Consider the following 15,074-nt stretch of genomic DNA (forward strand, 5'->3'; position numbering starts at 1 on the left):
TGTTCCTGAACTCGAATCTTCTGAATTCTCTACATTCTGGCTTCGGCCTTCCTGTCATTCTCTGACTAAATATATCTGTGCTGTTTACTTATCCCCTAATTCTACTGACTATCAAAAATACTTCGACTATCTTACTTCTACGATGGAACACATTCTATCCATTTCTCCTTTCTCTCAAATCTCCATTATAGAGATTTTAATGTTCACCACCACCTTTGGCTCTTCTCTCCATTCACTGATCCACCTGGTGAACAAGCCTACATCTTTTCTATCCTCAATGACCTAGAGCAGCTTGTACAGCACCTTACCCGTATCCCTGACCACCTTGGAGAGAGCTCCAACATACTTAACCTTTACCTTACAACTAATCCTTCTGCTTACACTGTTAATCTTTTCTCTCCATTGGGCTCCTCTGATCACAACCTTATCACCTTAACTTGTCCTATCGCATCAGTACAGCCTGTGCACCCTCCAAAGAAATGTCGTCTGTAGCATTTTGGAGCTGCGGATTGGGAGGCCCACAGGCACTATTACTTTGAATTTCCCTGGAGTGATTATTGCTTCCATGGCCAGAAGCCATCTGGGTATGCCTTGCGCATTACAGAGGTTATTCTCTCAGGCATGGAAGCATACATTCCTATCTCATATCCTTCATCTAATGCAAAAAAGCCTTGGTTTAATCACGCTTGTTCGAATGCCGTCCACAACGAGGAGAGGGCCTATAAAAGGTATCGGAGCCAACTCATCCCTGAATCATATCATCTTTACGTTTCTGCCCGGAATCGTGCTATGTCTGTTCTTCACTCTGCTAAAAAAATTTAATCCATACTAAATGCTCTCAGCTCTCCAACTCGAATTCTTCCAGTTCCTTCTGGCACCTTGCCAAAAACGTTTCTAACAACTTTACCCCATCATCCTTTCTTCCTCTTTTCTACCCTGATGGTTCTCTAGATATTTCTTCACCTGATAAAACAGATCTCTTCGCTCAGACCTTCTCCTCCGATTCCGCTTTAGATGATACCGGTGCTGTTCCTTCAATTCCCCCTCTGACTTCCTCATTGTTGACATTAAAATTTCTTCAGCTGATGTATTTTCTGCCATCTCAGGCCTCAATACTAACAAGGCATATGGGCCTGATAGAGTCCCTCCTGTTGTTCTCAAGAACTGTGCTTCTGTGCTTACACCCTGCCTAGGCAAACTCCTTCGCCTTTGTCTATCAACTTGTACCTTTCCTTCTTCTGGAAGTTTGCTCTCATTCAGCCGGTCCCAAAGAAGGGTGACCATTCCCAACCCTCTAACTATCGTCCATTTGCTTTAACATCCTGTATCTCAAAAGTTTTCGAGTCAATTCTTAACAGAAAAATTTTAAAGCATCGTTCCTATCACAACCTTCTTTCTGATCATCGGTATGGGTTCCGTCAGGGACGCTCCATTGGTGATCTTCTCACCTACCTCCTGGTCATCCTCCTTTCAGGACTTTGACGAAAGCTTTGCCATTGCACTTGACATCTCAAAGCAATTCGATCGAGTCTGGCATAAATCTTTAATTTCCAAACTGCCCTCTTACGGTTTCTATTCTTCTATCTGTACCTTCATCTATAACTTCCTTTCTGGTCGTTCAATAGCCGCTGTTGTAGACGGCCATCGTTCTGCTCCTAGATCTATCAACAGTGGTGTTCCTCAGGGCTCTGTCCTATCATCAACTCTCTTCCTTTTATTCATCAATGACCTTCTAAGCTCTATATCTAACCCTATCCACTCATACGCTGGTGACTCCACCCTTCACCTTTCCATTTGGTTCCCGCAACGTCCATCTCAGCAGATACTTCAAGAAACAAGGGATGAGGGTATGGCACACTTAATGTTGACTTGGCTGATATCTCTGAGTGAGGTAAAAATAATCTTGTTCTTTTTAATGCATCAAAGACTCAGTTCTTACACCTATCAACTCGACAAAATCTTCCACAGGTGTACCCACTAATGTTTAACAATATTCTGCTTAATCCTGTATCATCCTTGAACATGCTTGGCGTTTCTTTCACTCGGGACTTATCTTGGGAAGATCATATTACGTCTCTTGTAAAATCTGCTTCCAAGAGATTGGATGTGCTATGCCGATTCTGTTCCTTCTTTACCCCTGCACAATTGTTGACTCTATACACGGGTTTTATCCGCCCCTGTGTGGAGTACTACTCACATGTGTGGGGAGGTTCCCCACATACAGCTCTTCTCAAAAGGGTGTAGTCAAAGACTTTTCGTCTCATTAACTCCTCCTCCTCTTACTGGCTCCCTTCAACCTCTGTCTCTTCGCCACACTGTTGCATTTTTATCTCTTTTCTATCGCTACTTCAATGGTCATTGCTCCTCTGAACTGTCTGCTTGCATTCCTCCATCTCTACGACGGGTGTATAACACCCGTCTAACAGCAAACTCCCATCCCTTTTCTGTCCAACTCTCTAATACAAGAGTTAACCGTTACTCCCAGTCCTTCATTTATGCAACAGGTCAGCTCTGTACCTGTCTCCCTCTGTCTGTATTTCCTGCTTTCTATGATCTCCAGTCTTTCAAACGCAGTGTGTCCAGGCATCTCGAAATGATCGGATCTTGAATTTGGCCCTCTGTTGTATTTTGTTTTTCTCTTGGAAGGAACAGTTATTTCGGGCTTATGGCCATTGGTTCCTTCTTCCTAGCATAGAAAAAAAATCCACCATCCTCCTCATAGGGAATAAGGCAGGAGTTCAGGGAGTTTTTATGACCAGACTACATCAATGCCACAACGTGAAGGCGCTCCTTTTCAGCAACAGTGGGTGCAGGTGTGGCCTATACTCTCTAGGCACTCTGATAATTAGTTCATATGTGTGTGTGTGTGTGTGTGTGTGTGTGTGTGTGTGTGTGTGTGTGTGTGTGTGTGTGTGTGTGTGTGTGTGTGTGTGTGTGTTTGCGTTGATTTATTTATTTTGAACGCATGATTATTTACCAGGAAAATATACTTTTTTTAGTATTGCCTCTTATTCACATAATCGAGCGTGATACCAGCACTGGACGTCTTCTTTATTATGGTGTCACCAGTGTGTCTGGACTGTGGGGCTGTCCGGTTTTATAAACGTCCCTCAGCTCCCTTTCCTTCGATAGCAAGATAGTGAACTGCAGGAAGAAGGCAGCTCCAGTCTGCTGCCACTGTGTTCACAAGTAAATAAGCCTGGACTTGTAACTACTACTGTTACTACTACTACTACTACTATTACAACTACTACTACTACGACGACTACCCCTACTCGTTTGTACAGTTGAGTTCAAAGGATTTAGTATTGTTCCACTGTGTCTGAGTCGCACTTGAGGATGTCCAATTGTCCATTGATATACACCCTGACGCATCACATAAATGAGGACTATCAGTGGACAGAGAAACCTGTAAAGACTCTTCTCAGTTTAAGATTAATACCCCGCATAAAAAGTCAGAAATACAATCGATTTTCCGTATACATTGTGTATACGTGTAGTATACATGTATGCACATAAATCACACATGTTTCACAAATAAGCTACACACACAAGATAATCCTGGCTTACTCTTACATGCTTATACGGAGAACACATCTACCCCACTTACGTATAAACATAAAACGATTAGTGATAACTAATTTTTATGTTATTTCGATGATGATAATTATGACAATAAATGATGGTATAAATATTAATGATGATGGTGATGATGATGATGATGATGATATTAGTGATAATGAAAACAGAGTAATGCTACTTATGATAACGTTTAAAAATACTGCTGACGTTACAACCACTATTATTACTAGTGCAATTGCTAGTTGACGTAGAATTTATGACAATACTATCAGGTATTATAATAATAATAATAATAATAATAATAATAATAATAATAATAATAGTAATAATAAGAGCACCATCGACGTAGCCCTTACTGCAGGAAGTCTAGTAACAAGTAGGGGGTCTCCTGACGAAGTAGTAAGGTGCTCCCCCGAACTGGAGATCAACGAGGCGCCATCTCCAACGCTGCCTCCACCTCCTACATCTCCACCTTCGCCTCTCTCCGCCCCTCCACCACTTCCTTTCTTCCTGCCGTCCACAGTAGTTTCTTCTCCTTTGGAAACTGTGAAAGGAAAGGTATTATTATTATTATTATTATTATCATCATTGTTGTTGTTGTTCTTATTATCATTATTATTATTATTATTATTATTATTATTACTTTCGTTGTTTTTATTATTATTATTATTATTTTTTTTTCCCTCTCTCTCTCACCTGAAGTCTCCCGGTCGGCTGTGTCTGTGTCTGGAGGTTGTCGCAGCGAATGGTGGCTCATCTTTACCTGGGAAAGGATGAAAAGTGAATAAGAGGGTGGACGGCACGGCTTTGGATGCGAGGAAAAGGAGGGAGAGAAATGCACAAGACTCCCACAGTCAATACGCCTGTGTTCATCAGTTATCTACCATCGTCACTGCTTCTCTGCCTCACGAGGAGCATAGAGGTCCCTGGGTAGGCTGCTAAGTCCGGGACATTTAAGACAAGGTTGATTAGCTATGCCTGAATAGCCAAGTAACGCCTGGCGATCCACTGGGTAATGTGGATTTGCTTAATGGGGCCCGTAAGCGTTTCTGTACGAAATATACGTGGGGTTTGTTGCTTACATAATGCCTCTCAGGGTTTTTTACTGTCCCGAGAGGCATTATGTGTGCAATAGACCCCAAGCATCGCTCGGACGGAAACCCTTACGGGCCCTATCAGGCTGAGGCATTATATTCAGTGGACCATCAGCCGTTACTTGGCTACACAGTTTGGCTGCCACCTAACGTACTAAATTGTTTTCTGTGTTATACGAAGCCATTTGTTTTGTTACTCAGTACAGAGTCACCTAAAGGTAGCAATCCATCGGGTGAATGATGATGTTTATAGCTGTGCTGATTGTGAAAGGAGGAAATCAATTTATTTTCGATATACTGTACATATCAGCATGCACAGATGTGCTTTAAGTAGCATATTTTAATATTATAGTGCAGGAATCCATGTCATATGTTTGCAGAATTTCAGGCTTTTAACTCGTTCCTCTTTGCAGTGAAGGGTACAAAACTAACAAACAAAGCAAACACATATACACACACACACACACACACACACACAGGAGACACCAAGGAGTGCAGACGTGGGCCGACAGCGCTCCATACCGAGCCAGGACGGCCAGTGGCATTACCAAAATTAGTATCTTTATATGAGTCAAGCTTTGTACCAGGTTAGACTAAATGGTTTTTTATTATAAAAAAAAAAAAAAAAAGTTTAAACATGACTTGTTCAAACAGAAAAGAGAACCGAGTATCGAAAGAATGCGCTCAGTCAGCTGATGTTTTTGTTAGACTACAACTGCCCCAGGGAATGTAAGTACTCTGTGCTTTTAGTATTGCAAAATAGCCACATACTTTTGTAAAGCAAATTTGGAAAAAAAAGGGATAAAAGTAGAAAGCAAGATGATGATTTCTACCAAGAACTGGTTGAAATGGAGACTCACAATAGACTGGTTGAACGTGTACACAAACTGGAAATGGCCTTTCAAAATGAGATTGATGAAATAAAGAAGCAGATGCACTTGCAAAAGGAAGAAAAAGAAAAACTAGGAAGGGAGGTCAACAAGAAAGACACAACCATCAGTGAACTAACAGTGGAATTGAGTACACTTAGGAGGAAAATGAGTGAAATGGCAAGTACAGTAGTCAACCACGAGAGTATTATGGAAGAGTTCAAAAATGATACAGAGACAGTTAGGCAAGTAAGCAGTCTGATAGACCAGAGCAGTGATACTGAGGAGAAGATAACACAGGTGAATGAAGCTGTGCAAAGCTACAAAAATGATGTGGAAACCACGTATGCTGAAAAGGTGAAAGTAAACAAAGACTTAGAAACAAGGGTGGAAGAAAAAAGCATTAAAAAGGAAATGAAAAGAATAATCCAAAACAATCCAAAGTTAGTCAGAGATTCAGTAGATATCAACAAATCTATAGTAATCACTGGTATAGAAGAGGAAGAAGTAAAAAACAAGATCTCAAGAGACAAAAAGGAGATGGCAAATGTAATGAGTTTATTGATGGAAGTATCAGAGGAAATCTGTAGTAAAGACATAGAGGAACACAAAAGGTTAGGGAAATACAAGAAAAGCAAGTCAAGACCTCTAAAGGTGACTTTCCAGAGTGTAATCACTGTGGAGGAGATACTAAAAAATACAAAGAATCTTATGGAAAAAGAGGAGTTCAGAAATGTATGGATAAAAAGATGCCTAACACAAGAGGAACTGGAATTACTGAAAGAGAAGAAAGAGGAAGCAAAAACAAAAAATGAGGGAAGATCAGAGTAGGAGAAGAACACATTTTTTTTTTTTACAAAGTAATAGGATTGCAGGTACAGAAGTGGTACATAAACAGGATGGAATGAAAAGGAGGAAGGTAGTAGAACCATGTCATGACAAGTATATACACAAGATGATAAAGTTGATGTACTCAAATGTGGATGGAATGTTATCTAAATTAATAGAGATGAATGATTATGTCAGAGAAAATGAACCACATATAATATGCCTAACTGAAACAAAATTAACACCAAGGATATCAAATGACATACTAACCTCAGAGGAATATGATATATGGAGAAGGGATAGAAACTTAAAAAAAGGAGGAGGAATTATAATATTAACTAAGAAAAATCTACAAGTCAATGAAATAAAACTAGATATACCCTCACAAGTAGAGCTGATTGGAGTAGAGATCAACACATCTGAAGGGAAAGTAATTGTACCCAATTTATACATGCCACCCAGATCAAACACATGGGAAAGAGACGAATATGAGGACCTGGCAGAGGGTACAATTCAGAGTTTAAGAACATTACTACATAAAATGGAAGAGAAATCGGAAAGAATTATACTAACTGGAGATTTTAATACAAATATAAATTGGAATACTGTAGATATAATTAGCCAAGACAGCTGTTGGGACCAATATCTCCTGGATCTCGTGCAAGAGTTTTTTCTAACGCAACATGTGAGGGAAACCACCAGAAAAAGAGGACTCGATGTACCTTAAATGCTAGATCTCATATTTACTAGGCAAGAAAATGATATTGACAGTTTAATATATCACCCTCCATTCGGCAAAAGCGATCATGCAATACTAAATTGCAACTTCAGGATAGCTTATGACATAGTTAACAGCAATGAAAGTTACAAAAAGAGTCTAAACTATAGAAAGGGAAATTATCATGACCTAAAGAATTATTTCTTAGAAGTTGATTGGGAAAATGAGCTTAGAGGACAAGATTTAAATGCTGTATATAAAAAATTCTGTGAATTTTATGAAATAGGAGTCCAGAAGTACATCCCACAGCACAAAGAAGCAGATAAGAAAATACAGAAATGGTTCAATACAGAATGTAAAAAATCAAAAGAAAGAAGAGATTTGTTGTGGAATAGATACAGAAGACACAATAGTGAAAGAGCATATAATAATTACAAACAGGCAAGAAACGATTATACAAGAATAAGGAGGGAAGCCCAAAAACAGTTTGAGGAGGATATCATAAATAAAAGTAGTGATCAACCGAAGCTATTTTACAGCTACATCAGAAACAAAACCAAAGTAAAAGATGTAATACAATCCGTTACGGACGAGGGAATCACCTATACACAAGAGAAGGATATTTGTGAAACACTAAATAAGAATTTCCAATCAGTTTTTACAGAAGAAAAAAATTTTGAGAGGGACTATGTGGAACATGCATGCCCACACATACTACCAGATATACAAATATCAGAAAAAGTAATACAAGAGGAGTTAAGTAAATTAGACAGAGGAAAAGCAAGTGGTCCTGATGAAATTTCATGTTGTGTGCTACGAGAATGTGCAAAGGAGGTAAGTAAACCATTATTTTTAATTTTCAAGAAATCTTTGAGTCAAGGTAAACTACCTGCTATTTGGAAGAAAGCAAATATTGTCCCCTTATTCAAGAAAGGGAATAGACAAAATCCACTCAACTACCGACCAGTATCACTGACCAGTGTTGTAAGCAAGGTATTAGAAATGCTTATAAGAAAAGCTTGGGTAAATCATCTAGAAGAACACAATATGATAACAGAAAGACAGTTTGGTTTCAGAAAAGGAAAATCATGTGTTACTAATCTGTTGAGCTACTATGACAGAGTAACAGCCACAATACAGGAAAGAGAAGGATGGGTGGACAGTATCTATTTAGATTTAAAGAAAGTATTTGACACAGTACCACACCAAAGACTTTTATGGAAACTGTACCATCAAGGAGGAATTCGAGGCAAACTGTTTTGTTGGATGCAAGATTTTCTCATAAAAAGAGAAATGAGAAGAGTACTAAGGGGAAACTACTCATCTTGGAAAGAAGTGACTAGTGGGGTACCACAGGGCTCAGTGCTGGCACCAATCATGTTTTTAGTGTATATAAATGATATAGACAGTAAAACTGGAAATGAAAGCTATCTAAATATGTTTGCAGATGATGCAAAAATACAAACGAGAATTACTAACACAGACTCTTGTAAAGAGGTACAAGAAGAATTAAATAAACTTCATGAATGGAGTAATACATGGCAAATAGAATTCAATGTGGACAAGTGTCATGTAATCAAGTTTGGTAAAAGTGGAAAAAGACCTGATTGGGATTATACGTTAGGAAATAAAACCCTACACACATCAGAAAGAGAGAAGGAGCTAGGTGTGATTATCAATAACAGACTATCTCCGGCTGACCACATCAGTGAGAAGATACGGAACATGTATACACTGCTTGCAAATAGGAGAATAGCATTCACATACATAAATGAAGACATGCTAAGAAGGATAATAACATCATTCATCAGGCCAACCCTGGAGTATGCATCAGTAGTCTGGAGTCCTCATCTCAAAAAACACATAGACAAGATTGAAAAAGTTCAAAGGGCCGTTACAAGATGGGTACCAAGCTTAAGGGACCTAAGCTACGAAGAAAAACTAAATAAAGTGAATCTACCAACACTACAGGAGAGAAGGAAAAAAGGTGACATGATAATGCTATATAAATGCATATCAGGGAAGGAGAAAATAGACATAAATGATTACTTAACATATGGGGAAGCATCAGCAAGAGGACACTGCAAAAAACTGCATAAGAAGAGAGGTGATAAAGACGTAAGGAAATTCAGTTTCCCAAACAGAGCAATTGACCATTGGAATGCATTACCGAATGAAATAGTGTGTGCCTAAACAATTCACAAATTTAAGGATATGTACGATAAATATGGTTTAAGACACGGGACAGTATGAGCTTGACTCATTCCTGTAAAGATACAATTAGGTAAGAACACACACACACACAAATGGAGATCCATTTATCACTGTGTTAAGTAATTCATTGACTCACCTGCTCCTCAGGTCTCGCCACTCTCCTCCTTAGTCCCCTCCATTTGATAATTATGGCAACGGTGAGTGTGAGGACAAGTATAACTGAGAGTGAGGCGGTGAGAATAAGTATCAGAGGGGATACTAAATCCAATACCCACTCCATCACACTACCATTACCCTCACTCTCGTCGACTGGATTCTTCATCTCACTCTCACTGTAACCACTACTGCTACTGCTGCTGCTGCTGCCCATACTACTACTACTAACTCTACCCCTGTTGCTGCTAGTACCGCTGTTGCCGATGTTGTAGGAACTGGCACTGTTTACATTTCCACTTCCCCCTGTGGGCATGCCTGAAAAGAGAAAGAGAAATGTCAAGAGAAGGCTCAAAAAGACTAATGAAGGTAAAGTTTTTAGACAGACTGAGAGGAGAATAGAGGAATCGAATGATTCAAAATGAGGATAAAGAGCTAACTTGTCAAAAGTTTGAAATAGAAAATGGCAAAGTTATTGTAAGATTTGAAGGGGGGAGTCAAGTAATGAGATGGCTTATAAAGGAAGAGAGTGAAGTTATCAGGATATATAATTTAAAAAAGTGCTTGGAATCCGACAAATTAAATAAGAGTGAAGACTTTTGAAGACAGAAATTTAACCCTCCTCAGGTAATGTAGGGTCTGTGGGACCCCACGCTATTTTTCTTAGTGTCGTTTCATATATTACTTTAAGGTCTTGGGATTTGGTTTTCCCTCTACCTTCCTGACTACTAGAACAGTTTAGGGAGATGATGGGGTCAGTTCGGGATCTGGGTCTATTTTCACGATAAAGGGCCTTGGGGTCCAGTGGACCCATTACCTAACCTGTGATTTTTTTTTCCCATATATATCTTCCAAACCAATTTTTTTTTTTTTTTTTTAATGACATGTGCTTCTCTTACTTCTTACAGAAACACTGGCCATTACTGTACAGCATGCAATGATAGAAAACTGTTGGAACTTATCAGTTTTGGTATGGCAGCCACTAATTTCTGATGGTATAAAATTTGTTGATGTTTTTCATTTTAATTTTCCGTACAATATTTCGTTACTTATATTTTCATACATTTTGCACTAAATTGAAGGAAGAGGACTACAGAAACTGTGTACAAGCGATTGTTTCAATAAAGTTGTTGTAAGTATTTTTGGTGATTTTTTAAAGATTGGGGTCTGACAGACCCCACATTACCTAAGTAAGGATAAAATTTTAGGTTTACCTGAGAAAGGTCAATGGGAAGTTATTAGAAGGCTTTAAAAATGTGAAAATACTGAAAGGTTTAAAGAAAAAACCAACAAAATGAAATAATTAGGTGCTAAAAGTAAATGCGAAATTAATATAGAGGTCAAGGAAAAAAATATTTTTTACTAAAGGGTTAACAGGGAAAAGGAAAGTTATTAATAAGATTTAAAGAAAAAGAACGTTTAAGGAGGTGTAGGATCATAAAAAACCTTCCAAGACTTCGGTTCTTAATACCTTTCCTTTGTTTTTTCATTTCTTCCTAACCCCTTCCAGCCCATTCCAGCCCTTCCTTCCCATCCGCACCTCTTCTTTGGTTAGGGATGCCTCCATGCTGTAGCACCGATGTACTCAGGCAACCCCATTTCCAGATTATGCAAACATCCCTCAACTCCCCATCTATGTCCAAAAAGGAGGATGATGGACTGCAGGAAAGGGCAGCTTCAACTTACAGTACAAAAGAGCACAAAAGAAATCAAATAGCAGCAGACCTATTGGCCCTTTCGTGGCTGTTTGGTATATGGAACGTTATAATAAAACTGTTCTATCAGCTAGTGAGAAGGATATCAAAGTACCTATTACGAGTACACTGGGTTCACGATCAGATAAGCGTGGGGCTGCAGCTACAACGAGGCTGCCACAGTTGGTGTTCTTACTGGTACTGTTACTACTACTAATACCCCTTTCCCCTCTTCCTGTACACACTCCCAGTCCTCAAGCATCATAGACATTTTCCTCACATCAACCCCATCAGCAGGCCCGTCCTTCTCACTCCTCCTTTCCCACTTTTTCAGCCATCCCCTGCCTTTCCCCTCCCCCTTATTGTTCCTTTGTTCCTTCCTCGTCTTTCCTGTCCTTCTACTTCATCTCCACTTCTTCCTCCCTTCTCTCTCACTCCTCATATATTGCCCACTTTTTATCCGCTACCCGGTGGTGGAAAGGGACTCCTTCACATGATGGCACCGAAATAATGAAAATGCTTTGGTGCCCCGGTTATATAATTCGTCTCATCTCTCTCCCTCTCCCCACCTACGATAATCATGGACTGCAGGAGGGGGATAACTTCAGCCTTCATTTCACTGGGTTCATGTTTCAGATGAACCTGGAGCTGCAACTGCTACTACTACTACTCCTCCCAGACACCAGCACCACAAGTAGCTCACTTCCAATATTCCACTTAAAATCAAAATTCCCCCTCCCTCTCACTATCTTTCCTTATCTTTGATTCCATGCTTTAACCCACTTTCGCCTCCATCAAGCCTCTCTTCCCGAACTTTCTCCTCTTCCCCTCACACACACTTCCTAATGCATCACCTGCTTTTTATCCCACTTGCCCCACTTCACCCTTGTTTTTGTTACATGCTCCCTCCACTGTCTTCCATCCCTTTCCTCTTCCATTCTTTCCTCCTTTCCTTCACTTAATTCGCGAAGTTCCCATACCTTCTTCCTCGTCCTCTACCCTTCTCTTTCCTCCCCATACACGCTTTCACTCTATGCATTATCACCCGTATTTCACATGACGGCCCATTTACTATATTCTCTACTTCCTCTTATCTGTCTTTCCTTCTCTGTTTCTTCATTTACCATGACCTTTGCATCCTACCAACACATTTCCACTTACCATCCCCTATATAGCCTGTAGAAGATCCCTAACCCGTTCCAGCCCAGTTGATGAACAAATGTCAGACAGGAGTGTTTATGTAACTTGTAACGAAGGAGACGAGTTTCCACCTCACAACTAAGGCTCAGTGAGTTCCACACACACTCGACTTAGCATTCAAGTTGTAAGATTGACTTGGTTCCTCTGGATAAAAGGAAACCAACTTTAATTGCCTTCTTCCCCTCCCTTGACCGTTCCATTCCCTGCTTCTTACGCTGCTCGTCATCTTTCCTTCTCTGATCTCTTCCTCCCTTCTCTCATTTCTCTCCTCCAATCCTTTCTTCCCCTCACTTCGCCAGGCTCTCCATACATTCCCATTCCCATGCATCACCCACTTTTTCCGTACTTCCCCACCAACGGCCTCACTCCTCTCACCCTCTGCTTTACTTCCTACGTCTTTCTCACAGCTTCCTTCTCCATCCCTCGCAATGCCTTACCTTCTTCCCCCTCCTCACACACTCTCATTCCCTATGCATCACCCACTCAGCACCACCACCACTTTGCCTTCCCCAGATTCAATGCCCCATTACAATCATAATTCATTTTTTCCTGTTCCTACCTTTCTTTCTCCATTTCCCTCATTTCCCACCCGTTCCCCACACATTCACATTGTCACTCCGTTTTTTTTTATTTTATCCTCCTCCTCTCGCTCTTCTCTCCTCTCTTTACCTTTTCTTCCTCCTTGCATCCCTTTATTTTATTTTATTTTATTTTCTTGCTCTCACACTCAAGCTTCTCTTTTCCTCTTTCACATCCTCCCCACACACTCCTACTCCCTTTGCATCGCTCACCTATATCCAATCATCTCATAAGAAGATTATGGACTGCAAGGGGAGGTACCGTCAGCTTGCAGTCCACTAGGTTCACATTTAAATTGAGTCTAGGGTAACAGCAACAACAACAACAACAACAACTACTACTATTACTATTACTACTACTACTACTACTTCTACTACTACTACAACTGCCACCACCAACCGCCTCGAAAGCGTTAAAAATTTTCATGGCACTTTGGTTGCTGAAGGATGACGCCAAATTGAAGCCAATCTTCCTGTCCAATATGGGTGAGGGAATGGCGGGGATCAGACCACGTCTTGAGAGAGAGAGAGAGAGAGAGAGTCTCACTAAACCTTCTCCATTTTCTCCATCCTCTCTCCCTCTCTGCGCTTCTTAATCGCATTTTTTTCTTCTTCAGGAGCCCATTAAAGTCACCGCTCGTACTTGCTCTCTCTCTCTCTCTCTCTCTCTCTCATAGACACACACATGCACACCCAAATGCACCCACACACCCACATCCACCCCACGTAGATATATGGAGGCCTATCCACAGGCCCATGTATGTAGAGGCACATACTTTTTTGGAAGCAACACACACACACACACACACACACACACACACACACACACACACACACACACACACACACACACGGCATTTAAAACACGACATTCGCCACTCGCGTGCCAACACTTCTTAAGTGCAAACAAACACTTTTATACAAACACCAGCTCACTGTTTCCCAGATGTCCTGGCATTTCACAGCTGCGTACTCATTACCATTTTTATTATTTTCTCTGCCATCATTGTCCCTACATTCATCATCAAACCAACTCTCCTTCACAATGTCAATCGTTCTACTCCGCTGGCACTCTACCAAATTTCTGACTCAGTAAACAATAGAAAATCACTCTTCCGCGCCAGAACCATACCGGTCCCATATCGCCACTTAAATCAGTCCCCTTTAACTCTGCGAACACCTCCTCATTTCCCTTTCACTTAACCAACACTTCATCCCGATCCCTCACTCTTGTAATCTCCCATCACCGTAGTCTCTCACTCTACGAAGGCTCCATCCATATCCTCTTCACAATGTAAACCACCCCCACTCTTCCTCCACTAACATTTTACCTACACTCTGACAACAACCAAAGGCTTCTGTCAACTCTCCTTCAGTCTGCCAGCCCTCTTCCACCTCATTCTCAGTGCCAACACCATACCACCTTCCCCTACTCAACCAACTCCCTCACTCACTCTAGGAATACTCTATTACCTCTCACTCACTCTACCAACCTTCTCCACTTTCTCAACAGTCACACAACTCCTCCACCCTCAATTTACCAACACGCTACTGTTCGTAGTCTACGAACACCACCCAATCCCATCAATACCATCATTGCATTAATCCATTCTCGCGTACGCCAACTCCCGCACACATAAATCACCACCTTCTCCCACTTTCACCCTGCCAACACCACCATGCCAACACTTTACCAACATGTCTACCAACAATCCTATGACCGTCTTACCTACCCACGTACTCTGCCATCACTACTACCACCTGTACCAACCCACCTATGACCGTCTGTGCGTTGTCTTTGAGCGTGAAGGCACTGAACACTACAGGAGGACTGATCCCTTCCTCGTTGGTCACTGTCACCACTAACGCGAATTCCTGACCTGCCTGGAGACCCGATACGCTGTGGATGGGCGTAGATGGGCGTGCGTTGGGCTTAGAGGAGCGTAGAGGGACGTGGTGGTGCGTCGTTGGGCGTAGAGGACCGTGGCGGAGCGTTGGCAGAGGTAAAGGAGCATTGATGGGCGTAGAGGAGTGGAGTTGGGCGGGGGAAAGAATTGGATTAGTAATTGGGTCTTTGGTGGCTGTGATTTGGCTTACATTGTGTGTAGATTGACGTAGATAAGGCACAGATAGGCACTGATTGA

General features: G+C 41.0%; 1 protein-coding gene across 1 annotated transcript in view; it reads right to left on the reverse strand.

Moving 5' to 3' along the window:
• Window positions 1–15,074, reverse strand: part of LOC145408687 (hemicentin-1-like) — a 416,603-nt gene that overhangs the window by 491 nt on the left and 401,038 nt on the right. The window contains exons 16-18 of the mRNA XM_080279363.1: window positions 14,706–14,830; window positions 9,442–9,776; window positions 4,279–4,345 (exon numbers count right to left, since the gene is read on the reverse strand). Of these exons, the coding sequence (XP_080135489.1) occupies window positions 4,279–4,345; window positions 9,442–9,776; window positions 14,706–14,830 (527 nt within the window). The remainder of the gene's footprint in view (window positions 1–4,278; window positions 4,346–9,441; window positions 9,777–14,705; window positions 14,831–15,074) is intronic.

The sequence above is a fragment of the Coenobita brevimanus genome, chromosome 78 (genome assembly GCF_032717465.1).
Source record: "Coenobita brevimanus isolate Jiangsu-jjx chromosome 78, ASM3271746v2, whole genome shotgun sequence".
In the NCBI taxonomy this organism is placed as follows: Eukaryota; Metazoa; Arthropoda; class Malacostraca; order Decapoda; family Coenobitidae; genus Coenobita; species Coenobita brevimanus.